The 27,352-nt window shown below is 53.8% G+C and overlaps 10 protein-coding genes across 10 annotated transcripts; 5 read left to right on the forward strand and 5 right to left on the reverse strand.

Annotated features, from left to right (window-relative positions):
• Positions 1–380: 380 nt before the first annotated feature.
• Positions 381–1,244, reverse strand: D7B24_009121 (uncharacterized protein; the record flags this gene model as incomplete). Its single annotated transcript, XM_028643199.1, has 3 exons — positions 381–557; positions 613–927; positions 984–1,244. 3 exons carry the CDS (start codon positions 1,242–1,244, stop codon positions 381–383), a joined length of 753 nt encoding a protein of 250 aa, XP_028493097.1.
• Positions 1,245–1,923: 679 nt separating this feature from the next.
• SYVN1 (E3 ubiquitin-protein ligase synoviolin) lies at positions 1,924–4,499 on the forward strand (the record flags this gene model as incomplete). The annotated part of the gene is made up of 4 exons (XM_028643200.1): positions 1,924–1,947; positions 2,008–2,112; positions 2,211–2,910; positions 2,968–4,499. 4 exons carry the CDS (start codon positions 1,924–1,926, stop codon positions 4,497–4,499), a joined length of 2,361 nt encoding a protein of 786 aa, XP_028493098.1.
• Positions 4,500–5,188: 689 nt separating this feature from the next.
• Positions 5,189–7,967, reverse strand: GLG2 (glycogenin glucosyltransferase; the record flags this gene model as incomplete). The annotated part of the gene is made up of 7 exons (XM_028643201.1): positions 5,189–5,608; positions 5,684–6,404; positions 6,468–6,949; positions 7,004–7,588; positions 7,662–7,768; positions 7,822–7,849; positions 7,923–7,967. 7 exons carry the CDS (start codon positions 7,965–7,967, stop codon positions 5,189–5,191), a joined length of 2,388 nt encoding a protein of 795 aa, XP_028493099.1.
• A 2,247-nt stretch (positions 7,968–10,214) lies between these two features.
• On the reverse strand, positions 10,215–13,093 carry D7B24_009124 (uncharacterized protein; the record flags this gene model as incomplete). The annotated part of the gene is made up of 3 exons (XM_028643202.1): positions 10,215–11,328; positions 11,380–11,533; positions 11,587–13,093. The coding sequence occupies 3 exons, from the start codon at positions 13,091–13,093 to the stop codon at positions 10,215–10,217; spliced, it is 2,775 nt and encodes a 924-aa protein (XP_028493100.1).
• Positions 13,094–13,559: 466 nt separating this feature from the next.
• RPS28A_2 (40S ribosomal protein S28) lies at positions 13,560–13,895 on the forward strand (the record flags this gene model as incomplete). The annotated part of the gene is made up of 3 exons (XM_028643203.1): positions 13,560–13,620; positions 13,684–13,767; positions 13,834–13,895. 3 exons carry the CDS (start codon positions 13,560–13,562, stop codon positions 13,893–13,895), a joined length of 207 nt encoding a protein of 68 aa, XP_028493101.1.
• An 801-nt stretch (positions 13,896–14,696) lies between these two features.
• On the forward strand, positions 14,697–15,148 carry D7B24_009126 (uncharacterized protein; the record flags this gene model as incomplete). Its single annotated transcript, XM_028643204.1, has 3 exons — positions 14,697–14,724; positions 14,791–14,930; positions 15,002–15,148. 3 exons carry the CDS (start codon positions 14,697–14,699, stop codon positions 15,146–15,148), a joined length of 315 nt encoding a protein of 104 aa, XP_028493102.1.
• A 1,110-nt stretch (positions 15,149–16,258) lies between these two features.
• On the forward strand, positions 16,259–18,560 carry D7B24_009127 (uncharacterized protein; the record flags this gene model as incomplete). Its single annotated transcript, XM_028643205.1, has 4 exons — positions 16,259–16,542; positions 16,717–16,836; positions 17,766–17,778; positions 18,051–18,560. The coding sequence occupies 4 exons, from the start codon at positions 16,259–16,261 to the stop codon at positions 18,558–18,560; spliced, it is 927 nt and encodes a 308-aa protein (XP_028493103.1).
• Positions 18,561–19,300: 740 nt separating this feature from the next.
• On the reverse strand, positions 19,301–22,051 carry APL4 (clathrin associated protein complex large subunit; the record flags this gene model as incomplete). The annotated part of the gene is made up of 5 exons (XM_028643206.1): positions 19,301–19,387; positions 19,442–21,545; positions 21,596–21,784; positions 21,857–21,980; positions 22,042–22,051. 5 exons carry the CDS (start codon positions 22,049–22,051, stop codon positions 19,301–19,303), a joined length of 2,514 nt encoding a protein of 837 aa, XP_028493104.1.
• A 1,348-nt stretch (positions 22,052–23,399) lies between these two features.
• D7B24_009129 (uncharacterized protein) lies at positions 23,400–24,447 on the reverse strand (the record flags this gene model as incomplete). Its single annotated transcript, XM_028643207.1, has 7 exons — positions 23,400–23,434; positions 23,500–23,641; positions 23,700–23,770; positions 23,832–23,957; positions 24,106–24,121; positions 24,233–24,289; positions 24,445–24,447. The coding sequence occupies 7 exons, from the start codon at positions 24,445–24,447 to the stop codon at positions 23,400–23,402; spliced, it is 450 nt and encodes a 149-aa protein (XP_028493105.1).
• Positions 24,448–25,384: 937 nt separating this feature from the next.
• On the forward strand, positions 25,385–26,523 carry D7B24_009130 (uncharacterized protein; the record flags this gene model as incomplete). Its single annotated transcript, XM_028643208.1, has 2 exons — positions 25,385–25,958; positions 26,015–26,523. 2 exons carry the CDS (start codon positions 25,385–25,387, stop codon positions 26,521–26,523), a joined length of 1,083 nt encoding a protein of 360 aa, XP_028493106.1.
• Between the last annotated feature and the right edge of the window lie 829 nt (positions 26,524–27,352).

The following is a 27,352-nucleotide window of genomic DNA, read 5'->3' on the forward strand; positions in this document are numbered from 1 at the left end:
TAGGCACATCTCCCGGCAAGGGCCTGAGGCCTGCTGCGAATTTGACTATGATTGCTATAGCAAGATGCCATCACCAATGGGTGTCACTCTATCAAGCTAGATCACATCGTCTCGAGAAAAGCAAAGGCACAGGGTACGATATTTGTCCAAGCAGCCCTTAAAGCTGACAGAATGGATCATATCAAAATGTGCAACCTAGAGCATTCAGCAAAGAATACATGGATTTCTATAAAATCGTACAGGACAACAGGCAATGCACTATGCTGGACTTCTTGCTATCGATGCCGAATTGTTAGGCTTGAAATATGAAGCGACTAAAAAGGAAGCAATAGCCAGAGGAAAGGTGCATCTTACAGCAGGCGATGTGACTGATGTGACTATCAAACATCTGCTATCTCCCCCTCCCATCCCCAACCTCCTGATGCTGAAGCATCAAGCTTCTGCATGCCTGCTGCCTCGCAAATCCGTATCACGAGATCCCGTACAGCGGCGACCTCCTCCTTAGAGGCACCTGCATTCAGTGCGCCTCTGAGATGACCCTTGAGCTGCGGGTTGACCTGTAAATTTGTACTCAGCATATATATCCTTGGTTCTGGGTGCTCAAGTCCTTACGTCTTGGGGTATCAGGCCAGCGATCAAGACGAATGAAGTCTCCGGCGCAGACAATATCCGGGTATTGCTCAGAATGTGGCCGTACATGAGACGGGCAGTGACAGCCAAATCCTCTGTGCCACACCTCTCCATTTGACTCATGATTCTTTTTGATATCTTCCCGTATATCCTGTCCCAGAACTTTGCACCACGGTCCAAAATCTGTGACGATCCATTCTCTATGTCATGCCGCCGTGTCGTGGGTGAGGCTTCTCCTGGGTCATCCAGCAGATGAGATGGCGTTACCGCCTTCATCGCCATAAGAGCATTTATGGTCTGTGATGGGGACCTGTCAGTGGGACAAGATGCTGGAAGAGCGAAGCGAACCTTACCTTGGGAAGGCCTCCGACAGCGGATGCCTTGACGAGAGCCTCACGCATACGTCTAGCGATGGTGAGTTGCTCATCCACCGACGGAGACCCATCGGTCAGACCAGCTGCACGTCCGATAGCATCATTGAATACCTTTGGAATCTCGTCCGGCCTGTTCAGTATAGACAATGTGGTGGCTGTGATGAAGTACCACGAGTTACGGGGGAGAGATCGCGAATTACGGATAGAAGATAAAAAGGCTGGCGTGATGAATGAATTCATGGTCGATGCTGTTGAAGATTCGCGGTACAGCCTATGTACTGGGCTCAATATCCACAACTTCTTCGGCAACGCTGTGAGTACGTTCAGTATATTGGCAGCGATCTATGGGCGATGAAGCTCAAGGCGCTTTTGCAGATCGTTCGCCCGTCGCCGAGCCAGGAATCAATGAACTGACTTATGATGTCATTCACGTTTTGCAAGTGATCATTTTACTAGAGAATTGGACATCGAAAAATGAAATAGTGAAGACAGTGAATTCATGAGTTGGTTGGCAAATGTTGCAAGTGACACATAGGAAGCCAAAAGGTTCAGTTTATGTTATTCGATACCTCGTGAGAGCAAGTGAGGTTGGTCGGAGAGTCGGCGAACGACCCCCCCGACCCCCGCTAGAAACCCAGTCACGTGGCCTTATGGCGGAACCTGCTGCGTCATCCACCCAAGCTTCCACCAATAGCAGCCACGTCCGTCTCAGTGTAGCTTCCCGATTCCTAACGTGGCTTCAACCATCAACGAGCTGCTAACAGGTCATCATCGCCATCATAATTTGGCTTGGCCCAGACACACACCAGCCCGCGCTTGTTCATTTGTAGTATAATGGGCACCTGACGCCCTTTCTACAACTCCCAAACTCCTTTTCCAGGAAATACACGCAGCGCGACCAATTCCACATCCTTCAGCGATGCGGCTCGTGTGGTATGCCGGGGTCAGTAAAACATGATCAACTCGACGCGCAAGACCGAATGGGTGAAACTGACGACGACAGGTCTCGACGACTCTGGCGACTGCGGTTGTTGTCTCAGCTTTCCAACAGCGAGCGAATTTCTACTCTGCCATGGTCTATCTGGCTCAGAGTAACTTCTGTCTCCTGGTGAGTCGCCACGAAAGCATTCTACGTGCCCTATTCTCCCAAGCCAGCGGCGCATTTCATGGCTGGCATATCCAGATATTCTAATACGTTCTGGATAGATCCTCATCAACTTTGTCTATCTCATCTATGGCACCACCGTCTACGGCTTACAACGCATTTTCTACGGACCCCTCCGCCAGACCGAAGTCGAGCAGCTATCCGAACGAGCATGGTTTGCCATCACCGAAACATGCCTTGCGATGACCATCTTCAGAGACGAGATAGGAGCCTGGTTTCTTGTCATGTTCACCGCGTTGATTACGGGCAAGGTTTGGGGCTGGATTGGAGACGGACGAGTCGAGATCCTTGAGCAACAGCCGCCGGCAAATCCGGGCCTTTTCCACACGCGACTCAGCTTGTCTCTGCTGCTCAGTCTCGCCTACGACCTCTGGATCCTGGCCTACACCATTCGAACCGTGATCCGACAAGCTCGGCCAGACATGATGGTCATGTTCCTCTTCGAGTTCGCAGTGCTCGCCACTTGCTCTGCCCGCACTGGCGTTCGATACCTGGTCTCCATACTCGAGAGTCGCATTGTCAAGCAACAGACAAAGACGCTACTCGAGGAGCGACGCCGCGAAGTCCGACAGACCCGGGACAACATGATGAGACAACGAGCCCAGGAGCCTAGCGCTGATGGGGAGACGACCGCCGACCAGTCCGACCTCCCGCGTGAAGAAGACGTTGATGAGATGGACATCGAGGTACCAGGCTGGGAAGAAAAAGGCCAATGGATTCTCATTCTGGACCTTGTCGCTGGTATGAAACACATACCTACAAAGTGAACACCGGAGATAGATGGCTGACCATGGACAGATTGCACCAAATTTTCGATCTACATCGTCTTCTTCTTCATACTCTTCTCCTTCTACGGACTACCCATACATATCATGAGGGACCTGTTCATGACTGGGCGCGCCGTCATCAAACGAGGCTCGGCTCTATGGAAATACCGCAAGGCAATGGAAGACATGAACAATTACGCCGACGCCACGCAAGAAGATATTTCCAGAGAGGATACTTGTATCATTTGCAGAGAGGAGATGAGACCCTGGGATCCTGCCAATAACCCTGGCGCCCTCCAGCGAATCCGACCCAAAAAGCTTCCATGTGGCCACATCCTTCACATGGGTTGCCTCAAGAGTTGGCTAGAGCGTCAACAGGTCTGCCCTACATGCCGCCGTTCGGTTGTCATCAATGCTCCTCCTGCAGCAGCGAACCGGGATGCCGCCCTAGGCCGACTCGGTCTCGGTGTGCCAGCAGCCCCAGCACCAGCCGGTCAAGCCCAGCCCCAAGCCCAGCGCCCACTGCCAGCAAACGGCCAAAATGGCGGCCCACAAGCTCCAGCGCCGCCTGCTGCTGGCCAGCCTGCTCCTCGAAATGGAGGCGCGCGGGTGTTTAATTTTGGCAACCTACGTGTTGGATTCGCTCAAGGGGGAGAGAACATACAGGAATTAGCGCAGCGTATGGCACAAGGTCGCCAAGGAGGCGCGACTCCAGGCCATCCTGCCCCGGCCACGCCGATTACCCCGACTGTTGCCACTCCATCAGTACCCTATGGCGTTCTGGGTAACGATGTTGGATCGATACGAGAACGTCTTCGTGAAGTTGAACGTTCTATCCAGAGTAACCTTTTGAGTCTTCAACAAGACCAACAGCAGCTCCAGCTCTGCAATCTCCTACTCGCAGAGCTGAACAGGCTCCGTCAACAACAGCAGCAGCAACAACAACAACCACAAGTGCCGAATCAAGAGGTGCCACATGGGTTCACCGTGCCCACCTTCTCTGTTCCGCAACAGCCACTGCCATCACTGCAGCCGTTCTCGCAGACGCCGTCACATGCCTTTAGTCGGCATGGGATCACAGCGCAGTCGGCTCCCATCCACGCTGGTAGCCAGGACCTGCCCGAAGGTGTCTCCATACCTCCGGGCTGGTCTCTGCTCCCTCTCCAGCGCCTGGACGGAGCCCCAGTTCCCACGACGACCCAGAGCACCCAGAGTGAGCCCTCTGTGGAGCCTTCAAGCTCAACACGTCAGAACGAAGCAGTGCCGCCCGCAGCTACTGCCAACGGGACGACCGGCGGACCCGAGATCCTGGCACCTAACCCCGTCATGCCCAACTGGGGTGGCGAGAATCAGCTCTTTGGCCGCAGCAGGAGTTCCGCCCGAGACGGCAACTCGGACACCACATCGACGACGGACGAGCCGAGGGAAAAGAGCCCAGCCGTCGCGCCGCCGGCATCGGCACAGCCTACAGTGGTCGCTGGTAGGGCCGGCGAGGAAAAGGGCAAGGCCAAGGCTGTCACGGTCGAGGACGCGGGTGATGACCAGGAGGGCGACGCCTCGTAGTGCGCGTGCGCAGGCATATGACTGATTGAGAATGAAATTTGCACGGCATTGAGCGGCCCCCTTCCCCCTTCCCACAATCCTACCTATCGCACCTGTACTGAGTATACCAATGAGATGAATCAGCGAAGATCTTGATGCCATGGTACACTGGATTCGTCGTCATGGCGCTTGCCTCGTATCCTGTCAATGTTGTTACGTTGGTTTTCACACATAGCGTACATATGCTGCTGACTGCCCCGATAAGCTACGTGTGGGCGGCCCGCGACAAGACTAGCGACCAGAACGTACACATACTTTAATCTCATCCCTAAAGGCAAAGGGTCTTGAAGGGTGGCCCTGCTGAGCTAAAACCAAGCAGGGCCGGTTCGAATAATACCTGACCGAGACGAACCAGACTTGGGCTCGTTCGTCACTAGTTCTCCTGGGTTCATCTGCTTCAGATGGTTGATACGGCACAAAGACATTACAAGGGCACCATCACCATTCACCACGCCACATCAACCATTATTATACTCGTGCCCCTCCTCATCTACCGGTGCTTCCTCGGCTGCACCAATAACTCGCCATTGCTATCATACATCCCGTTGTCGCGAGTACTCCACCATCTTAGCCACTTCGACAGTTGCCACCAGACTGAGGTGTTCACCTCAGTAGGGTTTCGACCACCGGCAGCCACTCTAATTCTCTTTTCAGCTATTGAGCACATCTAGCTCTTCATCAGTTGGTAGCAACGGCGTCTCCCGTACCGGCGCGTCCCCCCCTTTCTCCCAAGTAGCGCCCGGACCGCTATACGACGGCTCCTCTATCGAGAGACCCGTTGTAAGTGGCTCCATGCTGATGTCTCGATGGGTGGTAGCAGCATCTTGCTCAGCTCCCATGCTTCGCATGATACTAGCAGTCGTGCCGCCTTTTACCGGCTGCGGACTGAGCACCACGTTACTAGACTGCTGTGCGCCATGGGCATTTGAGACCACGCCCTCTGAACCGAACGGCAGAGAGCGAGTGGGAATCTCACGGCCGAGTCCCTCCGTTCCATCACCTTGCCCGAGTCTCTTCAGCAGTGCTTCAGACTGTTGCTTGGCGAGCTTCTGAAGTTGTTCCGCCGGATCCTTGTACGTCCGAAGCATGTTAGTGAGATCGCAAAGACAGTCTGCAGGAGTCCAGCGTTGTCCATGCACACATACCCAGGCGGACTGCAACGGTACGCCCTCCGCGACCGGCAATACCTCTTCGTCCTCACCTTCACCAGCACCAGGGTCGCCGCCACCCCAGAACTTGGGCCGGCGGATGGGTGCCGGTGTAACGGGAAGACTGGGCCGATCGACTTCGCTGGGAAAGTCGGTCAACCTGAACCCGCGCTCCTGCTTCGCCTTTTTGTTAATCGAGGCGATGCCGGGCGAACCCTGGCTTTTCACGCGGCGGTGCTTCTGTAGCCCTTCGACGTAGCGCTCAATCTCGGGCATTTCATCCCAAGCATTCGTCCGCGTGAAAGTGTTCCAGGGGTCTGACGGAATCACGTTGATGGTCGGGGTGGCAGGAGTCACGGGTTCACTCTTCTGTTCCGCTGTCGACGCTTCTGTGTCTATGTACTCAGCATCGCGCTGACCAGAAATCGTCCTTTGGTGCTCACCCGTTGGCGTGGCTTCAGGCTTTTCTGCTTCAGACTCCGCGGGCAGGTCTGTGAACACTCGCGCTGGCCTAGGTTGGTTTGATTCCCAGGGGAAGATGGCACGAGGCTTCTGTGAAGGCGGAGCAGGTTTCTCTTTGGGCACCTCGTACCACATGTCTTTAGGCGGACTGGGATAGCGTGGGGGAGGGACAAACGGAGCAGGGTCCTGAGACATGGTATAAACCTGGTGTGGAAAATTAAGCGCCTCGGGTTGCGAGTCGGCAGGCGGTGGTTGCCTGAAAGGTCCAGTGAGCACGATAGCCTGCCCAGCGGCATAGTGGGCAGCATGGTTGACTTACCATTGAGCGTCCCATGTGTTCAAGGGAATGGGTCGTGGCTCTGGCTTCTCCTCAGGGGGTATCACAGGCGGGGCTGGGGGCTCCCGTTCCGTCCCCGCAAGATTTTGCTCTGGACGAGCCTCAGTGTGTGTTCCAGGAGTATCAATCAACACACTGGGAGAGGAAGGGGAGGGCGCAAGGCGGGACGAGGGCTCGGTCGGAGAGGATCCGTCTTCCCAGTGGTCTTGATGGCGTTCATGTGGTTCATGATGGCGATGGGGAAAATGACGTTCAAGTGAGCCCTGCCCCTGGCTCTCATGGTGAACCGTGCCGTGGCCCTCGTTGTATGCACTGTGCTTCTGCTCACCAGCTGGAACTGTTTGGTCCGACTTCGGCTGATATTCGCCCTTGGTGAAGTACTGAACCAGTGGTGATACTGTTGGCTGAGATGTTACGTGTAAGCCTTGCGAACGATTGGGTGTCAATGAGAATGAGTCTTGCTCCTATACAGAGGTTTAGCTGAACAGCTCACACGTAGCGACCATGCTCAAACTTACGGGAGCTCTGTAATGTCTGTCATACACAGCCCACCACCTTCCAAACATTTGATCAAAAGGAGAGTCCCCCTTGTGCGTATCGCGACCTTTCGACCAAGGTTTGTCAGAGCCGATGAAGTGGACCATATTGATGCTGGATTGGAAGTGACGGTAGGCTGGAAGATACTGGTAGTGAGCGGAGGGGGTCACGTTGTACGTGAAGCTGATGCGGTTGTAGTTGTTCCCGAAATGCATATTCAGCAGGCCCTGGTCGGCACCGTCGAAAGAGATGCCCCTCTCAGCCATAGCAACAAGTGCATAGTAGTCGCCCATGTTGGGCGTCAAGACCATGACGCCCGAGTTAAAAAGGTCAGGCCAGCCGATGTCGGGCGCGGCGGAAAAGGGGTGAGGGATGCTAAAGAGTTCATCGGGGGCCCTGTATGCGACAACGTCGGCATCGATGTATACGATTTTCGAGAATTGTGTCTGTTTCCACAAGTTGATCTTGGTGAAAGCAGAGTGCAGGTCGGCGCGGTTCATCAGGTACAGGTTGGCGGGTCGCTCGTTGCGCAGACGGGGCACCGGAATGACATGGTCGTAGACGGTCTGAACAATCGCGCGTTAAGGTTGAGAATGATTTTGAAGGGGCGGAAAGCGATGGTGGGTGGAGCGGGGTTACCTTGAGCTGTGTGATGACCTCGGCGGAGACGGTGTCGAGTGTGACCAAGACGGCCAGTTGATGGGCGGTACCAGCATCGCGCAAGGAATGCGCGAGGACCAATGCGCCTGTGGGAGGATGAGCGCAAGTCGGGGGATCGAATGAGGCATGCCAAGCTTACCTGGGAGGTATGAATCGCTGAGCAGAAGCTGGGTGAGAGGCAGCGTGTGAGCTTGAGGTGCGAGGCAGCGTGTTGACTCGGGGCCAGTGGAACAAACGAACCGTAGCATAGACAAGCTGGTGCTGGTCCCCTCCTTGCACGGCCATTGACATTGTGGAGGGGTCGGCGTTCTGAGACACTGACAGCAATAGGTCGTCACTGAACAATAGGCGGACGGCAAGGTTCCGAGGGAGGATAGGCGCCAGGTTCAGCGCGAGGCCATGAAGCTAGGTATGGCAAGAAGCGAAAGGTCCTGGGATTAGAATTGAGGGAGCAAGAGAGAGGCAACGCGTGCGAGGTCGAGAAGCGAGGGGGAGGTGAGGAGTATGAGAGTAGGATCAAGGGGGGGTGGAGGGACCCCAGGAGGGAGGGAGGTAGGTTGTTGGCAGATACCTTGCCTTAGCTACCCAGGTAAGGTAGGTAGCTGCACGAAGCACGAGGCACGAGGCACGAGGCGCGGGATGCGGGATGCGGGATACGATGGGATGGCTGGCTGGGAAGAGGGTCTCCGACAGCTGGGTGGGATGAATGGAGAGAAGCCGCAATTGCTCGGAGTGGCAGAGGGAAAAGAAAAAGCAGGGTAAAATCGCCAGGCAGCCAGAGGGGCGTTGATTGACATGGCAGCCGCTTCATCATATCATTCTGCCGGTTGACTTGCCTGCCTCTGCCTGCCTGTCGTGCCCGCCCTTTCTTTCCTTACCTTACCTTACCCTCGTTGCACCACCACGACCACCCGGACCTTCTTTCCCAAGTGAGGTTTGGTTAGCGCCTGCCTCATTCTCCACGCTGCTCTCGTCTTCAGACGATGACTTAGCTCTGTTGTCACATCCCCGAGGGCATCCCTTTCACTGCTTGTCTTACTCGAATGGTTGAAGATGCCAACAAGTGGTTGCAGAGACAAATTATCTGCGACGAGCCCCCCGTCGGGCTTTGTTCGGATTCCAACAATGATCCCACGTCGATGCCTTTGGCGAGCGATCGAGCGAGCAAGGGGCATAGCGTCAAAAGGTCAGGCTATCTGACCTAAGGTAGGTACCTACCTGTTGCTGGAACCCAGGCCTACACCTCGGATATCGTGCGCGATGACGACTGGTGGTCCCCGCCAGGCGACCAGGCGGGAGTCCACCGTCCTCACAGACCCCATCAGGGAAATTACGGGGGAGTCTCCTGCACAAGGCCCCGCCAACAGCCCACCATTGGTTTGCAAGCCGGTTGGGTTAGTGTGCTTGCAGCACCGGCCGGTGGCTCGCTCGTTGCAGCGCGTCTGCTTTGTGCCGTGCTTCGTGTTCAGCGCTGCACCTCACACAAGCTGCATGCTGCACTGTAGCATCACCACCTCCCCCTCCGCATCCTCACCAATCCTCTATCAACAATGCTACCCTGGGATGCCATGGATATGAGAATAGTCTCTTCGGTCTCAGTCTGAGTCATCTTGCCGATTGAAACACGTACGTTGGGTAGGGGAAGGGAGCAAGAGACATCATTCCTGGAGCAGCAATATCTCTCGCCAGTCGATCGCAGCCCCTCTGCGGAATGCCTCAACGATAATGTACCGTACGCCATCCATCACCTCAACAGCATCGAATTCCCTCAAATGGTAATTTCGCAAACCTGGCACTTCCGAAGCCATCCAACGTCCAACGCCACCTGGACGCGTCCATCGCTCGCCCCATCAACCCTGCAGCTGTGGCCATCCCTGGAGCCTCGCCCCCGACCGGCCGGTGCCACACGACACAACTTTTTATGAATCAGTCTTTTGTTCTCGGCAGCAGTTGTGTTGTCTGCCTCGCCGCGCCTGCAACGAATGGCCAGCGCCGAAACCTCACGATGTCCCACCGCCGGCTCAGTTCACAAGACCCTCGAGTTGCCCATAAGCGTCGATCTTGCCCGTCTTTCTGCCTGTCGTCCCCCCGTCCCCCCCGCACTGCATGCTACATCGCTCAATGGCCTCATGGCCGTCATGTGCCCTGATAATATCACGAGGAACCCCACTCTCACGTCTGCTGTTCGCTACACTTTCATCTCGCGTCATATCGCTCTGCTCCATTCGGAGCTTGTCTGGTCTACTGCCTGCCTCGGTCTGCCCTTCCGTTGTGGATCATCTGGGGGAAACCTGCAGCACAATGACGTCCTACCAATCCGCGGCTCATCTACATCAGTGGTGCGCTCTGTGGGGCGTCCGTCCATCCATCCATTGGGCTTCATTGTACAGCGGGATGACCCCAGTAGTAGTTGATCTTCGCAGCGCAGGCTGGGCAGTTTTTTAATCTTCGTCATGTATGTCGCGGGGCTCGTTGCTATTATGTGCTCTCATGTCTCCCCAGATGCCTGCCTAAGGGGGGCGCATTTGCTACCTAGTCATCTCGATCTCTCTGTTCACCTCCCCCTGACGCTGGCGCTCCGATCAACCAGCCTACGCCCGACGTCAGAGTGCCCATCGCCGCTTCGCGCAGCTGATCCCTCTTGCGTAACCTGTGGTGATCGTCCTCGTAACCTTCCGTCTCGTGATCGTTCGCAGGACCCTCGCTCTGAGGCGTCTTGCCCCCACCAGAGGACTGCTGCAGACTTGACAGCGCCGCAAAGTTTCTGGAGGCAGCTCGCGCGGTTGCGCGCGACAAGTCGAACAGAGACATGGGCGCCTCGTCCGCACCGCTCGCCTTGCTCGGCGGCGCGGTGGAGCCTCCAACACCTGGCACGGCGAGGACCCTGCGAGCCGGTGCCGGTGTACCGAACCCGCCAGGCATGCCGTGCAGATCATCCTCGTCCGCCTCGAGTGCTGCCTCCGCTTTGACAGCCGAGTCAAGCTGCTCCTCGCAGCGCCTGAAAGTCTTGAGAATCTCCTGCAGCTGTGCCGCTGGCGCGATACGAAGCGCCGTGGACAGGCAGTCGATACGCTGCTCAAGGTGTCTGATCTCGGGGTTACCGCTCGCCGTGCCCAAATGTGTCGGTTGGATTGTCCGGGCAGTGCGAACGTATTGGCCTGCCAAGAGCGCCGACCGCCATGGCCATTCTTCGTCCGGATCACTAGTGATGCGGGCAGGTGTTCCACCGCGCTCCGATATTCTGCTAACAACGTATGAATAGGCAGTCTCGAAGTCGTCCTCTCGGAGCGCTGCTTCAATGCACATAGCGACAATGCGCTCCTCAGCGCGCAGAACGTGAGCGTCAATGACTTCACCTGACACAGCTGCACCGTGGCTACTCTTCGTCGTAAGGCCAGCCTTAACCATATTGTATCCCACTTCCAGGAGATCTTGCATCTGGGTGTAGCTCTTTTTGTTTTGCTCAAGGACCTTGCTGATAATCGATAACGGGTCCGCGTGAACGCGAAGAACGACAGGGCTGAAAGGTTCGCCTTGCTTCAGCACTAGCCTGTAATCACTCAGGGCATGGGTTGCCTTCAGCAAAGCGTCGATGCGTTGCCTCGCAGGCAACGACTTGCCGATCGTTTGGGGAAAGGCGTTGATGCTGAGAGATGATCAGAGGTGTCTGTCTCGAGGGTACTAGGTCTAGTCTTACATCTCGTCGCATTTCTTGAGGCCGCCCCGAGTGCGGTTGGGATTTGTGGCATTGTCATATGCGTTGAGGGCTGCACCGAGAATGGTATCTTGCAAAGCTTGTTGTGACAGCGATTGCTCGGCACCTTCGTATAATGAGGCAGCAAGGGAATACTCTATAGTATCATTAGCAAACAACTCCGAGATAGAATTATCAGGCAACTCTTACGATTGTTCGCAAGAAGGCCTTTCAAAATCTCGGCCTCAAGAAAGCTTGATGTTACTCGACCGAGAACTCCGGAGCCTGAGCCTTCTGAACTGGATTTTGCGCCCCAGTCACGGAGCCACAAGATTTGCCTCCGCGATTTCGTCCAATAGCTCTCGTCATTCCGAGGAGCTCGATTTACTATCGTATGGATGAGCTTTGTTGCCTCCATCTTTTGCTCACGCTCGTCCTGAATGAACGCAAGGTCTCCCGCGCTTTTGATTGAGCACGGATGCCCAGCCTGGGTGAAGAGGTATGCGCTCAATATCAGCGCCTGAAGGAGTCGTGCCGCCTTCAGAGAGGGAGAAGTGAGTGGATTGCTCTCGTGAAGGAGGTCGTCTCGCATGTAAGCCGTGTTTTTCGGTGACGAGAAGAGCTCGCTATCAAGATCGGCAACAGTCTGCAGGTTATACACATCCTGTTCAAGCGAGGTAGAGCTGTCGTTGCCGAGAAGTTCCATAACCTTGGACACCATTTGATAAGCGCCCTGAAGAGCTTCCGGGTTTGCCTCTGGCATGATGTAAGCGCAGGCAAGGATGGCTCGTGCATATCGTCGGTCGAGGTACTGTTGTTGCTCTTCTCGCAACCAAATGCCATCGTATTCACCCAAATCCACATCTTCCGGGCCGTTGTACTGCTCGACAGCGGCAACAGCAACTCTCCAGGACCGCGCTGCATGGGCGGTCAGCCATTCTAAGACTTGCTCCCAGCCAGGACACAATAGGCCCTCCGTGTTCGTTCCTGCACTGATGGCAAGCTGCAATGATGAGTCTGCACTCATTGCAGATATCCAGCGTGTATTGTCGTGGAGCCATGGTCCAACCAAGCCGCGTAGGTCCCGCCCAACAGTGCTGAGATCGCCATTTGCGCCAGTGTTCGACAGTAAGACACCGACGGCGATGTTGTCTGGTAATTTCTGAAAGTCGACGAGAGTGTTTGCGACAGCACCCTGTGGATAATACTCGTAATTCCTCCTCAACAGCGGCAAAAGCGTTGAAATTACCCAAGTGCGCAGGTCGTGGCTATGGTGAAGGAAAGGCGCAAGAAGAACCGGCAATTGCGCGAGCAATCCGGCTTCCTCATCCACCCGGTAAGCTCTCCGATAAAGAAACGACGTTATGTGATCTTCATTGGCGTCTGTAGAGCCTTTTCCATCGGACAAGGGAAGTAGTCGTAGTTTGCGGACTTTCTTGGCGGCTTCCTCGTCGTTCAAGTCGTGGACAGTCGCATAATTCAGACCGTTGGCCTCGTGGTCGTCAAATTCGCCCGATTCCAACTCCTGAAGGAAGTCAACATATTCTGCAGACGGTATCGTTTCTGGAAGGTATGTCAGGAGGATGCGCAGGATGATGTCCTTTCGCAGGACGGCTGGATATCGCGACGTCAGGTAAGCCAAGCTGTTCACGTCGGCGATGGTCGCCAAATGAACAGCCAGGAGGACGAGTTTCGGTGGAGACAGGATGAGGCTCATTATGCGCAAAGAAGTCACATATTCGGAAGCGGTAACGAGTTTGATGGTCGAAGGTCAACCTCGAACAGGTTTCGATGTATCAAGTCGATGTTGTACGGGAGCCGCATCCAATAAGCCACATCGGCTTGATTGAAGGTCTCCAAAGCTCCTTCCCGTCTACAAGTGGAGCGAAGCACAGCGTCATCCTGAACCTTTGGTGGGGCTCCCTCACTCAGTCTGGCTGGGGTGGCCGACAGCTGGTGGACACTGTACACACAAACTAGCAGTCCAAGGCACCTATGCACGTGACTAGCAGCGCGAAGTGCCTGCCCTACTCCGAAAACCCTGCCGAATCACAGAAAACATCCACTCTGACCACCAAAACGGCCTCACGACAAATCGCCCTTCGCCCAACGCTCCGACACACCCTCTCGTCCACTTACCCGATCGATCGCAACCCGCTTCCGAAAACCTCACATTTGCGACGATGGATTCCTCTAAGACTCCCGTTAAGCTGGTCAAGGTGACCCGTGTCCTCGGCCGCACCGGTACGAATGCACTCGACGAAAACACACTTTTGGCGGCGGCTGGATGCTGATTGATTGGAATAGGCTCGCGCGGCGGTGTCACCCAGGTTCGCGTCGAGTTCATGGACGACCAGACCCGTTCCATCATCCGTAACGTCAAGGGCCCTGGTACGTCGGCATTCTATCGCAAACAGAGCTTGAAGGGTTGTTGAGCTAACCAGCGTGATCTCACAGTCCGTGAGGATGACATTCTCTGCCTCCTCGAGTCCGAGCGTGAGGCCAGGCGTCTTCGGTAAATTGTTGGCGGCACTGGGGAAGAGTGGACAAGACTTGGGCTTTGGTTTTTGCGGGTAGAACATTGGGCGATTGCCCCGGGGCGGCACGGTGTCAGGGAGCACATATGCCAGGCTGTCTAGGTAGTCAGCCGTCGGCTCATCCTCGACGCACGAGTCACCAAACGAATCATACCATTCTCGACCACACCATTTCAAACGCACACTGTCCAGTCGCGAACCCAACATCCTATGCGAAATTCCATACCACCATGATGAATATCGACCACCAGCGGGTTTCCAGCGGCAGTTGCTCATGAACCAGACATTGGCCAACCTGCAGAACCGCCGCCGCGAATGTTCTTATTGGTGCCATGGGCACCAGCCCTGCCCGGATCGCGTTCTTAAAGTAAAGCCCAGGCCGTGCCTGTGAATATGTTGTCGATGACAACGAAATTGGTGACCTGTAAGATAACTCTAAATGCTGGTCCTGTGATCGATTGCCTATGGTCGCCTTGAAAGCATATGGTGTACCTCGAACATCATAAAACATTCAGAAACTGAGCGGCAGAATCAAAGGAACGAGGGGCACCTACCTAGGTAGGCTGGGGTGGCGCCAGAAGCGGTAGGCGGTCTGTGGGGAACCAATTGTTGGTGGTCTTCAACACATTTAGCCAATCACGATGAAGAAGTTTTGATTGGGTCATCTCTGCTTATGTAACACAATTTACATCCATCTCCAACTTCGACGTCCAGTGCGTATCGACTACAAGGACATCGACCAGATTCACGAGCACCTCAACGTTGAAGCTAACAACCAATACAATGGCTTCCGGATTCGGCGCACATGGCGGTACGACCACGATATGTCCCAATTGATAGGTATTGATCGCTGACGGGTTGGAACTCCGTTGTGTAGGACCCTCGAGGTGCTTTCCCTTCTGGCAAGAGCTGCTCGGCTGCTACGTTGTCAACACGACTGAGGAAGATGGCAAGGGCAAGGCCAAGTGCGGTGCCGCCCTAGAGGACTACTACGAGTGCCTGCACCACAAGAAAGAGGTAAGTCAGCTTTCCTGGGGAGCACTCTCGAGACGCGCTGAGCCCTGACTCACGTTCGTCCAAACAAACAGGCCGCGAGGACGAGAGCGCTGCAAGCTGCGTACAGAAAGGCAGCGACTGCTAGCGAGCGAGACAGCGCTCCGAGCGCTGGTCACATCCGAAGCCTGGGCACCCTGGGTGGTGAAGAGTCAACGAAGGGCTTGACCGAGAGTTCATGAGCTCCAAGGATGATAACGGAGAGCGGGAAAACAACCAATTGTACAAGAGCACCGGAACAGCAGCCTTCACTCGAAAGAAATCTCACCAAATAAGAAACACGACCTTGGCCTTCCTAGATCTGCGCACGTGATATTGCCGGCGTTAACCGGAATCCTGTGTGTCTTGGCACTTTGTCAGGCCTAGCTGGCGATGGCGAGATGAAAAAGATGCATATGTGTCACTGAGTCGATCGAGGGCCTTGATCACAGTTTGGTAAGCTTCAGGTAGCGACATGTACCCAGCGCCCGGTCATGACCCAGCATACATATGTCCCTAACCTAATGAGAGTCCTTGAGCTGTCTTGGTGTTAGACAATATCGATATGAGACGGGGACTGCGCAGATCTGAGCCAAATAACCTTTTCCTAGGTAATTTGTTTTGGCCGCCACATTCTTCTTATAAGTGCAGCAATAAGGTTTATGAGAAGTTTATGTTCAACACGGAAGGCCTGGTTGTGTCACAATCTGGGTAGCTCTTTCCTCTGAACCGAGCTGAAACAACCAGAGAGCGCACATTACAGCAGGTAGTACTACATTCACTCTGTTTCCTTCGTCTTTATGACGTAACAACGCAGGAACCCGATTTCAACTCCTTTTCTGGGTGTCCTGCCGTCTGAGTGTCGTTTCTTCATCACTTCGATTCATTTCGCACGGCTAGCAAACTCGACGCGTTCTCAACCACGCAACAGGATCTGTCCACTCTGATCAGACATGGCATGGCTTCGAGGCATACGTGTCTCGATTGTTCCAATCAGAAGACATCCCGACGGCACAAGAGCAGCCCACGAACAGAATAAGCGAGAAAGAAGTCTCCCTGAATTTCCCCATCCCGACTCCTGTTCAGTACGCCTTATGGGCACGGACACGACAGAGCCATCTCTCAACCATTCTCCATCTGCCACACAGCTCAGCTCAGACAACAAATACTGTATTCAACGTAAGGTACATCCTAGAATTTCGATCTACGTCCCTTCAGAGCCAGGAACACAATTTGCTGTTGACTGGGTCGTCGACCGTGTCCCAGCATCCTCAAGCCACGTTTACTTTGTGCTCCTTCTCAACGGTCGCCGAATGGTTTCATGGGGCACCGATGGCTCCAAGCTGAACGTCAACACAGGCACCGTTGAGTATGGCTTATTCGAACCGAGCAGCAGGTGGCGTTCCCTAGAGCAGGGTGTCAAACTGAAGCTCGATGGCGTTGAGAAGAGATACTTCTATTTTTCGGCCAACACAATCGGCACGTCTGTTGCTACGAACGGAGGGCTACTGGAGGTACAAGCTTTCAGATCTATGGGAAGACAAAGACAGGCTCCTCGCCCTGGCGAATATCGTGACCAAGTCGACTACGGCATCACGTAAGATTTCGCCGTCCTGGCTGGTGATGATGCAGCATGCTAACGCGGTACAAGATGCCCCTCCGGTGGCTTGGTGGAAAATCCGCAAGATCTCGCATATTACACTTGGGTGCTGATTGACCCCAAGGACTCTCCTTTTGCTGCATTCCGGTTCTATTACAGGTCATAGGATAGCCTGAAGGAGCTGAACCTTATTCCTTGGTCTGAACGTCACGCAAGCACCGATCTTCTCTTCCGCGGTGGCGAGTCCGACATATCAGGCGAGGTTGAATCAACTACCAGCGACAAGGATAGGTTTGATTTCAACCTGTCGGCTACTCAGAAGGCTCTGTGTTTTGATAACGGTAACGCGGCGAGAGACATGTCCCTTTTGCCACAGAAATGGCTCCATGGAGCCTCTCAAGAATTTAGAGCATCGCATACGCTTGATATCTGCGAGGAGTTTCTGCCGGTGGTCGCACACCAACACACACTGCCGCCTCACAAGACATCTCAAAGCCCGGTCGATCATTACTTGCAGCGGCCGCTGCCGATTCTGCCACCCCCAGAGAGCCACTCAAGGAAGTCATCGGGGGCGTCAAAAGCTTTGTCGATCGCCTCATCACTATTATCTTACATTGATGACTATAATACAGTTGACAACGCTGAGATTCAAGTCGCAACACGAGTGGTACTGGGCTCACTGAGGACAAACGTGGCGACGGTAGACCCTGGAGATCGTCCACTGCCTCAACCGCGTAGTATGGAGTCTCTATCTAACTATAGCGTATCACCAGCTGTTTCCGAATGTTCTCAAACTTCGTCGCATGCCTATGAACCGAACGAAAAGCAAATCATTAGCGACGCAGCTACTGAATGTCAGCTTTCTGACATATCGTCAGCAGCCGGGCACGGTTTCCGAAAGCAAGCACTCCCTTTGGCGGATAGTGCTATGTCAATACCGGAGGGGGATTGGTTAAAGCAAAGTCCATCCCCTCTTCGTAGGCGCAAGGGAAAGGAACGTTTGATCATGAATCAGGCGGGTACAGCTGATGGATGACGAACTGCAAAGGTGGTACCCACGGGAATGGTCATCCGAAGGTTTCGTAGCTCAGTAGGCGCAACTTGTGAAATTGAAGCAACGTCGAAACGTTTATCAAATACACTCCTCGCTCTTCCTACCTAGCCCGTATGTGTTGTTACCACCATTTTTCGAATAAAACTTGGTCTTTTCCCATTGACAGGCCACCAGAACCGGTAAGATACTGTGCGAGCATATCCGTCATGGCTGGCACTCCGCAGATGTAGGCAACACAGCCATGATGCCGATCCTTTGGCCCCAACGCTTTTTCTAGATCTTGAACAGCCATCCTCCTGCATTGTGCAACGCAGGCTTTTGGATTTGATTGCTCTGCTCTCTGGAGGTCGATAACAGCCTTTTCTCCTCGAGTATCACCAGTGAGGAAAAGGCTCAATCGACCAGCAATAGAACCTTCCGAGAATAGCTTTAATAGTCTCGTCATGAACAGGATATTGTCCAGTCGCAGACTGCCATTGTCCCATGCCTCGGACGGAATCTTGGTGGCATACATGAATTCTACAGTAAACGGCGGAGGGTTTTGGCCGCTCGTGAGATGGCTCACGATGCTCATCAATGGGTTGATCCCAACACCGCCAGCCACGAACAGGATGTTCTGCACGCTGGCAAGTTCGATGCGAGGCGGTGGCCAGACGAAGGCTCCTCCGACACGAACTTGGAGTGTCCTTCCGAGTACCTGCGCGGTAGGCTGGAAGAGCCAGGCCACCGGTGGATTTGTCGGGGATCGTTGGATGGCGAGCTCAACGTAGGGTACTGGCGAGTAGGCAAGATGCGGTGGAGATGTGATGGTGAAGCCGCCTGCTTTAGGTATGCCTGGGACGAAGGTATCAAGCCATTGGCCTGGGAGAAACTGGAATTGCGTGTCAACTTCACACGAAAACGAGCCCAGCGCGGTGTTGCACATAGCGCGGTGTTGGGCAAGGTCGACGAACTGTCATAGGTAGCCCGTTCACTGTCTTGAGCCTGAAGAGGCGAACAGACAAGTTGATCTCGGTGATATCGTCGACGATGACTGAGTGTATCTCCTGTTCATTTGTCAACGAATGAAGTGCTGCTTCACAGCGTTGACAGGTCGATCATACAGCATCACGCGGTTCCTGAGCAGTGCGCTCCTCATGCGAAGTTGTCGGATGAGTTGGAGTGGCCATTGTAGGTATGTACGGAGACAAAAGGTGACGACAGAGGTTCAATTAAAGCTTTCAGGCCGAGTGTACCCGAGGTGGAGTAGACTTCTGAAAAACATTGTGGTGATCGAAGCACCCCCCAACTGCCACGGTGTGATAGATACAAGGGCGAAAGACAAATGATGGCATCAGGATAAAGACCTTACATGTTGTGAGCGGTTTAGTCGGTTTAGTTTCCTCTTCCTTGAACCGCGAAGAGTGTGTCTCCACTCAGGCACCTATCATCAGTCTTGTAATCGTCTGCTCAATTCATGTCTATTGAAGTAGATAGACGACGATGATCGAATGTCTTGGCTATTTACTCTTTTCGCCTTCATCCACCGAGCGTCGCTCCGTTATAACGCAATATCGCGACAAAAAAGAACGCCCGAAGTAACAGAGCGACTTGCACTCTGTATCTTCGAATTTCTGCGCCCCTGTTGCTCGATCTGCTGCAGACCGAGCGAGGCCCACTCGTTGCTAGCCTGATGTCTTGAATACCTATGCAACAAAGAACTCACTGCGCTTCTGTCCAATTCACTTGCTCTGTCAACTGTCCCGCAGAGGGATGAACGAACTGAATCCTCAAACGCAACCTCAGTGGCTAAAACATGGTAAGCATTTTCGTCGATAAAATAGTGGCATGGGAAAAACATACCCCCTTGACGCCAGATACCCTCATTACCTGGCTCGCATCAGCTCCCGGGCTGAGATCCGTGCTAGAAATGGCCATGAGCTGTAGCTTCTGCGATTTCGGCACAGCCGCTTGCAGACCGACGTTCGAGAGTGTGACAGAACCCGAAGTGTTCCGGAACCGAGCCGTAGCTTGCACTAGCCCCTCGGCATTGCGCTGCACTTGGAATGAAACATTGAGATCGTTGCCGTCGTAGCAAGGAATGCCCGCAGAGGCCTGCGGGACTGCCTGTGCAGGCGGCGGTGTACCAGACATGGATGACATAATGTCTAAGCTAGAGCCACCAGGCGCAGGTGATGGTGCAGACTGGCCTGGGTTGGGGCCAAACATGTCCATGATGCTTGCAACGTTCGACTGCTGGGGTGGGGGTGATGCAGCATTTGGCGCAGGTGACGATGTACCACTGCCACCGAGAATGTCAGCAAGCAGATCGGCGTTGTTCTGGCCGCCAACAGGTGCTGATACGCCAGCCGGTGCGTCGCTATTGATGTCGAAGAGAAGGTCTTCTTCGGTTGGCTTGATGATCTTGGACTTTCTGTTGGCTGCCTTGTTGGACTTCTTCTTTGTTGTAGCAGGTCCCAAAACCCTCGATTCTTCCTTGATCTGCGGAGGAGGCATCTTCTCGAGCACACCCCGACGGATTTGATCGTGCGAGAAAAGGTTGCCATATTCGACGGCTCGCTGCTGCACCTCGACATCAAGGCTGGTCTGGTTTGCCTGCAGCAAACGTCTCACCCGTTCAATCTGCGCAGGGTCGGCCAGCCTTGTTGTCAGCTTCATGAGTGCAGTTACGATATACTCTGTCGCCACTTGTGTGGCGTAGCTGCTGTTAAGAATCGACGCGAAGAGGTCAATTATCTCATGTTCCTTGACTTCCTGCACCAGTTCTTCCTCCTCGTACTGTCCACCTCGAAGAAGCGCGTCGCCGTATTCTCCGATACACCAAGAGCCAGCCTGCGTCAAGCTTTCCTGTGTGATGTCCTTCTTAAGGCTGGTGTAGAGCTTCTGGACGGCATATGTCTGCAGCTCTGTAGTGGTCGCCACAAGACGTATGAAGGAGGCCATAATAGGTTCCTTAACGTAGTTGCCGGCCAAGGTCAACACGCGCAGCATCGTGTCCACGTGCCATCGTTTGTTGGGAGCGTACTTGTCTGCGGCCATGCCAATCTGGCTTGTCATTGTGGGCTTGAACTCGCTATCGGCCACCTCGAGGAAGGCGAGGAGCTCCCTGATCAGAACACGAACGTTGCTTTCGTTAATGAGAGTGAAACTGAGATCCAGGGCTCGCCGCCTGATACTGATATCCGGGTCCCTCAGACACTCAAGGATCGTGTTACGGTGCCTCTGAACGGCATTCGGCTCGATAGCCACCACTCGGATGAGAGTGTTCAGAGCAACGTAACGGATATTGTTGTCCCTGTTGGAAAGGAACTTCCCCAGAATGTTGACACCGAGAACACGAAGTCCGGAGTCAGCTTCGATGTCCAAAATTGTCCGAACAGCCTCGTACAAAATAGAGTTGCCCACGTTCTTGGAGGAATCGGTGTTCGTTGCTACCTGGGCCAGGATATCGTTGATTTGTTCACTGACCTGCGCATCACCAACTGCAAGTACTCGTAGCAATCGTAGAATCTTGACCTGGACAAATGGATCCGTGATACCAGTGACGTCGTGCTCCGGAGCATAGCCTGACGTGGCGAGCCCTTTGAGTGTTCGGATAAGCTGAGGGACGAACTGCTTGAACTTATCCACGATGCCTTCCTCGCCCCCTTCTTCCTCCTCAGCCTCGCATAAGCTCGTGACAAGCGTTAGGCCTGAGAGCAGAACACCATGGTTTCGATCCGAGAGAAGATGAGCTGCCTTCTCGACGAAGTGTTCCTGGAGATCGGGCACCTTTCGACAAATGCGCATCGCACAAAGGGCTGCTTTCCTGCGGATATAAGGATTCGAGGTGGCGATGCATTGTTCGACTTCAGCAAAAAGATCCCTAGACATCTCGACAGACGCGATGTTGCCCAGAGTGCAGAGGGCTAGGCCGACGATATATTGGTTGGAATGACCAAGGTCACTGGCATCATGTCAGCATTTTCCAAGCTGCTGTATCCCAAGAAATCGTACTTTTTCAAGGAGTTGGTGACGAGGGTCAAGACCTCTTGGTTTTCGTCAAGGAGCAAACTTGTGGCTAAATGGCCGAGCCTTTTGTCGGCAAAACGTGGTGATGCTAGGAGCTTCAGACATTCGATCTGGCCGAAATGCGTTCTCTCTCCAAGTGTGAAGAGATATAGGAGCTTCGCGACATTGTTGCGCCTAGTCACCAAAACGTTAGTTCTTGAGATGTCGAAAGGAGTAGCAGCTGTTGCAGCTTAAGATCATTCACACCGAACACCAGGATCATGGCTCTCTTCTCGGAAGCTTGCTCGAATCGAAGCGCTTTCTTTTTGGATGACCGCTCGTTCGTCTGCGATTGTCTTGGCGGCGCGAACGTTGCGAATGAATTGTTTAACTGCAAGGTATGTTGTGAGTGGATTGTTCGGGGCCATTGTCAGAGAAGGGAACGGTCGTACGCGAGGCCATGATGGCTACTTGGCGGTGGCCCTTCGAAGGGGCTTCTGCGTGGTGTCAAGGCCGACAGACGGTGTGAGGTAACGTTTATTGGTGCAGGATAATCGTCGACATGGAGCAATGCCGTAAAGCGTGGGAGAGCAGGGCTTTCGGATCGCAAGCGGGACAAGATGGTGCCCCAAGGTAAGGTGGGTTGAAGGTATCGCCAACTGTAAGGCGCCTGTGTGTCCGTCGTTGACAGGCACCAGTAGTAACCAGCTACTAGGTACCTACTTGTAGAGCCACCCTGGTCCCGCCAGTTACCTGGTGGGGTACCCCTTTACAGAGGCACGAGTCCACATACCGCACACTGTCCTCATGCCTCGGAATTCAGGTTGGTGCGACGTGGTATAATATCTGTGCCCAAACTTCAAGCCACCGATAACATCAGCGGCGGCGAGTTTAATTGAGGTGGGTTAAGAAATACCTACTTTGATTCCTTCCTTTGATATCGGGCCTAATTAGATGTGATTGATTCCGTACGGTTTCCTCTTCCAAGTCAAACTCGTACTTCTGTCCGGCTATATGTCAGATAAATTGTGCTGCTCGCTGTACAACCATTGCGACCTCGTCCATGTACAAAAGAGTGAGACTTCGTTCGCGTTCATGTAAATTTTTCAAATAGATTGATCACTACCCACTGAAGTTCAAACGCGCAAATTCATGCCCGGAATAACGGTACATCGTGACCACGAGATCCTGCATAGAGGCAGTGCCTGCCTGTAACCCCGCTGATGACCTGCCTAGATCCCACCACATGTTCAATGGCATTTTTTTAACAGGTGTTGGGCGTTGGCCAGTACCGCACAAATCCCGGGCAAAATACCTAAGACGTACGAAAAACACGGCCCGTAAGACCCTATACTGCCGCACCTGCATTGATTTGTAGGGCTGCAGGGCTGAAGCAGCGATGTCCTCTTCCGACGTGTTACGCCTTGTCGTGAAGAGATCTACCGCTCGCCAAAGCCAAATATTAGACTGATTCTAGCATTGTGATAGAAGATCCAAGGCTAGTTGGAAGAGTGTCATTCGTTAAATAGTCATCATGCGCAAGTGAGGATGGTTAGAGACGAAAACGCTGGCACATCAATGGGAAGCCAAGCATCTAGCTCGTCCCTCAACCCATGTCCTGTCATGTCCTGTCCATACTATCCCACTTTCGCCGAACCTTGCATAAAAACAACTCCGACATTCAAAGGAAGAAATAGCAGACTACACGCTGGCCAGATCCTCCGACGAGTACCGCTATATCCCACCCGAGAACAAGGAGTCCTCGCATGCAGGCAAGCCGGATCTCGTTTCACCTGTGCAGGGAAGTCTTTTACTTTTGCATCATCAGCTGAACGAACTCGTTGTCTGGGAGAGACCATGTTAGTAAGACTCATGGGATCTACACCACACCTGGCGAATGGCTTTCTTACAGTCAATGCGGCCGTCACCGTCCTGGTCCGCTTCGCGGATCATCTCGTCAACTTCGTCGTCGGTCAGCTTCTCGCCGATGGAGGTCATAACGTGGCGCAGCTCGGCAGCCGAGATGAAACCGTTGTTGTCACGGTCGAAGACCTGCAAGGGTAGAGACCAGTCAGCGGGGATCTCGAAAACGGTTGTGGAGCATGCAGACCTTGAAAGCCTCACGGATCTCTTCCTCGGAGTCAGTGTCCTTCATCTTGCGGGCCATCATGGTCAAGAACTCTGTTTTCCCCCGTATTAGCCATGCAAAATCCAGTCCCATCGCCTGATTTTTCTTGCATACCGGGGAAGTCAATAGTGCCGTTGTTGTCGGCATCAACCTCGTTGATCATATCTTGAAGCTCCGACTCAGAGGGGTTCTGGCCGAGGGAACGCATGACAGTTCCTAGTTCCTTCGTGGTGATCTGGCCTGCGTTGTCGTTCAGCCTGACGTCATCTGAAGCCTTGCGTGACTGCTATAGCGGCCGCGTTGCCACAAGGCGAGCATAGTAGACTCGTGTTGTTGGGATGGGTGATGCGGGAGGTCGTGCATGGTAGGTTGGGAATGGATTACTGACCATCGCCGTCCTTGTCCTGAAGGGGGGTCAGCCTCGGGAATCACAAATAACGAGACGCGTGTGAGTCGTGGCAACGTCACAAGCACAAGGAGGGGGAGGGGGGCCGGAGGAGGCGAGTAGAACATACAAACAGGGAGAACGCCTCCTTGAACTCGGAGACTTGCTCTTCGGTGAGGGAGTCAGCCTAGAAACGGGCAGGTTAGCTAACTCAATCCAAGCGACATTGTGCTCGCATGGCGGCGGCTAGCCATAGCTAAGGCGCAAGGTCATTGTTGACATCGGTGAGACGTGGTCCAGCGCACATCGAGGGCTGTAATATGTAGTCGCAGGGAGACTGACCATATTGGGCAGATAGCGGGGAGCTATGTTGGTGCGGAACGAGGGCGAAACGTGGCGGGTGATTTGGATGCGATTCAAGTCGGATCCGGGAAAGGCAGTTGTCGTAGATGTCGCGGGATGGTTCGTGGGTCTTGGCCAGATGCCGGTCGTGGTATCGAGCTTTTCTTTAGTGTGCGGCCTTGGAGGGGGAGAGGGAGACAGCCGGGCAAGGCAGCTCATTACACCCGTTCCTCGCAAGAAAGGAGGGGCAGGGGGTCTAGGCCACGCCTGGTCTGTGCTGTACCACCCGACATCCTGCTTATGGGGTACGTACCTGCCAGGGGTACGGCAACTGGAAGAGTGCGCGTCCAGGCCGGTCACCGCAGCTCTTCCAGCTGTGATGAGCCGGTGCCACATAAGGTGCCTTACGTACGTCCCTGTCCAGGGAGGTTCCTCACTAATCAGGTGCCCAAATTCACTACTACCTGAACCCCAGTAGGTAGGTAGTTGGTAGGCACCTACGTAGGTAGCCCACCACCCATCTCATTCCTTGCCTGCCTGTTTACCAGCTGTTACAGCTGCCAACAAACGAACCTGACGCAATCCGCAGATGCAGCTCTAGTTGAGACTTGTCCCGTTCTCGACCTGCAGATCACCAAGCATCTCTGGATTGAAGCTCGACTCTTGACGGACCTTGCCTGATGTGACATCGGCGCCGACGACCATACCAGCCATATCGACACACTGAAACTTTTGCTCAATCACACGACCATAGATTCCCCTAGATCTTTGCCATTATCGACGTTCTTCGCAACTTTTGAATTCGGCACGCCAATCTCCAGACCACGAATCTTGACACAATCCAGGCCCAGCACAAGATCACCCTTCTCCTCCGCAGCGCAAGATACGACGATAGTGCTCATACCTAGAAACTCGCTGTTTCCTTGTTCTCGTGTCCGCCATGTGGCGGGACCGCACGAATCTATACATCTCCTATCGGCAGTCCTATGCGCATCACCCAACAAAACGAACAAAGTACACCAGTAGCGGGCCCGGCGGAGGCAATGCCTTCAGCGACAACTATGCCACCGCCTCGGGCTCTGAGGATACTCGTGGCCTGCTCTCCGCAGGTGCTTTCGAGGACGATGGCGACGCCGTGATTGAGATGGATCTTCTGCCCCCGCGCTGGGCCGACATCTCCGACGAGATTACAGACTTGCTGGCAGATATTGCGAGAAGGAGCCAGGCACTCGAGCGCCTGCATCAGAAGCATGTGCTCCCAGGATTCGACGATGAGGATGCGAAAAAGGCTGAGGAGCGCGAGATTGAGCATCTCACGCAAAAGATCACAAGAGGGTTCCATGACTGCCACGGCTGTATCCAGCGCATTGAACGCATGGTCAAGGAGGCAAAACATGCTGGAGCCATCAGTCAAGGGGAAGAAACCATGGCGAAGAACATTCAGATATCTTTAGCGTCAAGAGTGCAAGACGCTAGCGCCTTGTTCAGGAAGAAGCAAAGCGCATATCTCAAGAGTGAGCCTCAGCAAAACCTTCAGACACTTCGCTTCAATGTGCTTACATTTCTCCAGAATTGCGCGGCATGAGTAGTTTGGGAGGCTTCACCCCGGTGGGTGAAAGGTCGTCCACACCTCAACCAGGGCCGAGTTCCTACGTAGACCCCGACATTACCGAGTCCGATGCAGATAGGTCATTCTCACAGTCGACATTGCAAGTGACGCAACAGAGACTGTTGCAGAGTAATGATGCTGCCATCACTCAGCGAGAACGCGAGATTGAAGACATTGCACAAGGCATCATCGAGCTGGCGGATATTTTCCGCGATCTGCAGAATATGGTCATTGACCAGGGCACCATGTTGGATCGCATCGACTATAATGTCGAGAATATGGCGACAGATGTCAAAGCGGCCGACAAGGAGCTTGTTGTCGCGGCTGGGTATCAGAAGAAGACGACCAAGAGAAAGATTATACTGCTCTTGTTGCTCATCGTCGTGGGCATGTTCATCTTATTGTTGATCAAGCCGAAGAGGGGAAACGACAGGGGTGGTGAGGGAGACCACAGAGATGAACAGGTATGACAGGAGCGACCTGCTGACGCAAGGTATAAGATGATAAACCTTGATGTATGATCTTGATTATAATACTTAGCAAGCCCGTGAGGCTCTGCTTCAACTCTAATGTTACATTATGAAGGGTTTGGCCCGTCTCTTCCTGTCCCAGCCGGGTATCGATATGAAAGTTTTGGTGTTGTCAGGTAGTTGTCGTTCGGCTTGGTTAGCCAAATCCCGTAACTCCAAAGGTTCGGGCAGCAGCGGCCCACCATGGGCTTGATTAAAAAGCTTTCGAATGGTGACCAGATCTATTTTCTCTGCACCATCAGTCCCAGCCTCGTTGTGGCCGCGGATGCAATAACGAGCAATGCAATGAAGAACCTCCGCTCGTACCAACGCGGCCTCGATAGGAATACCTTGATCTCGCAGGACCCTAAGCAGCCGGACACCTCGAGCAATCCAGAACATGGAAATAGTGGCTTCAGTGTTATGTGATTGAAGAGAACTTTGTGATTTGTTCAGTCCGTTTCGAAAGCCCCACCGGATGATAGCTGCTTGAAGCACACGGTTGACGAATATCCTCCGAATCGGATGCCAGTCATGCGCGAGCGGCAAGTCTGCCGGAATATCGAGCGAAGCATCATCGGGCGCGGTCATCGGGGAATCCGATCTGTGGATTGAAATCAAGCCTCTCGTATCTGCGGCATGAAGCTGATAAAGCATCACAATACCGGACGCCAAGCGCTCCAAATCATCTAGACGGCCAGTCTCACCAAGTCGGAAAAGGGCCTTCTCCCAAAATACTGATGACAAGAATTTTCGACGCGTTGCTAGTCTTGTGGCAATGGCGACGATT

This window comes from Verticillium nonalfalfae, assembly GCF_003724135.2.
Source record: "Verticillium nonalfalfae strain VnAa140/NRRL 66861 chromosome Unknown scaffold_89, whole genome shotgun sequence".
Taxonomy (NCBI): domain Eukaryota; kingdom Fungi; phylum Ascomycota; class Sordariomycetes; order Glomerellales; family Plectosphaerellaceae; genus Verticillium; species Verticillium nonalfalfae.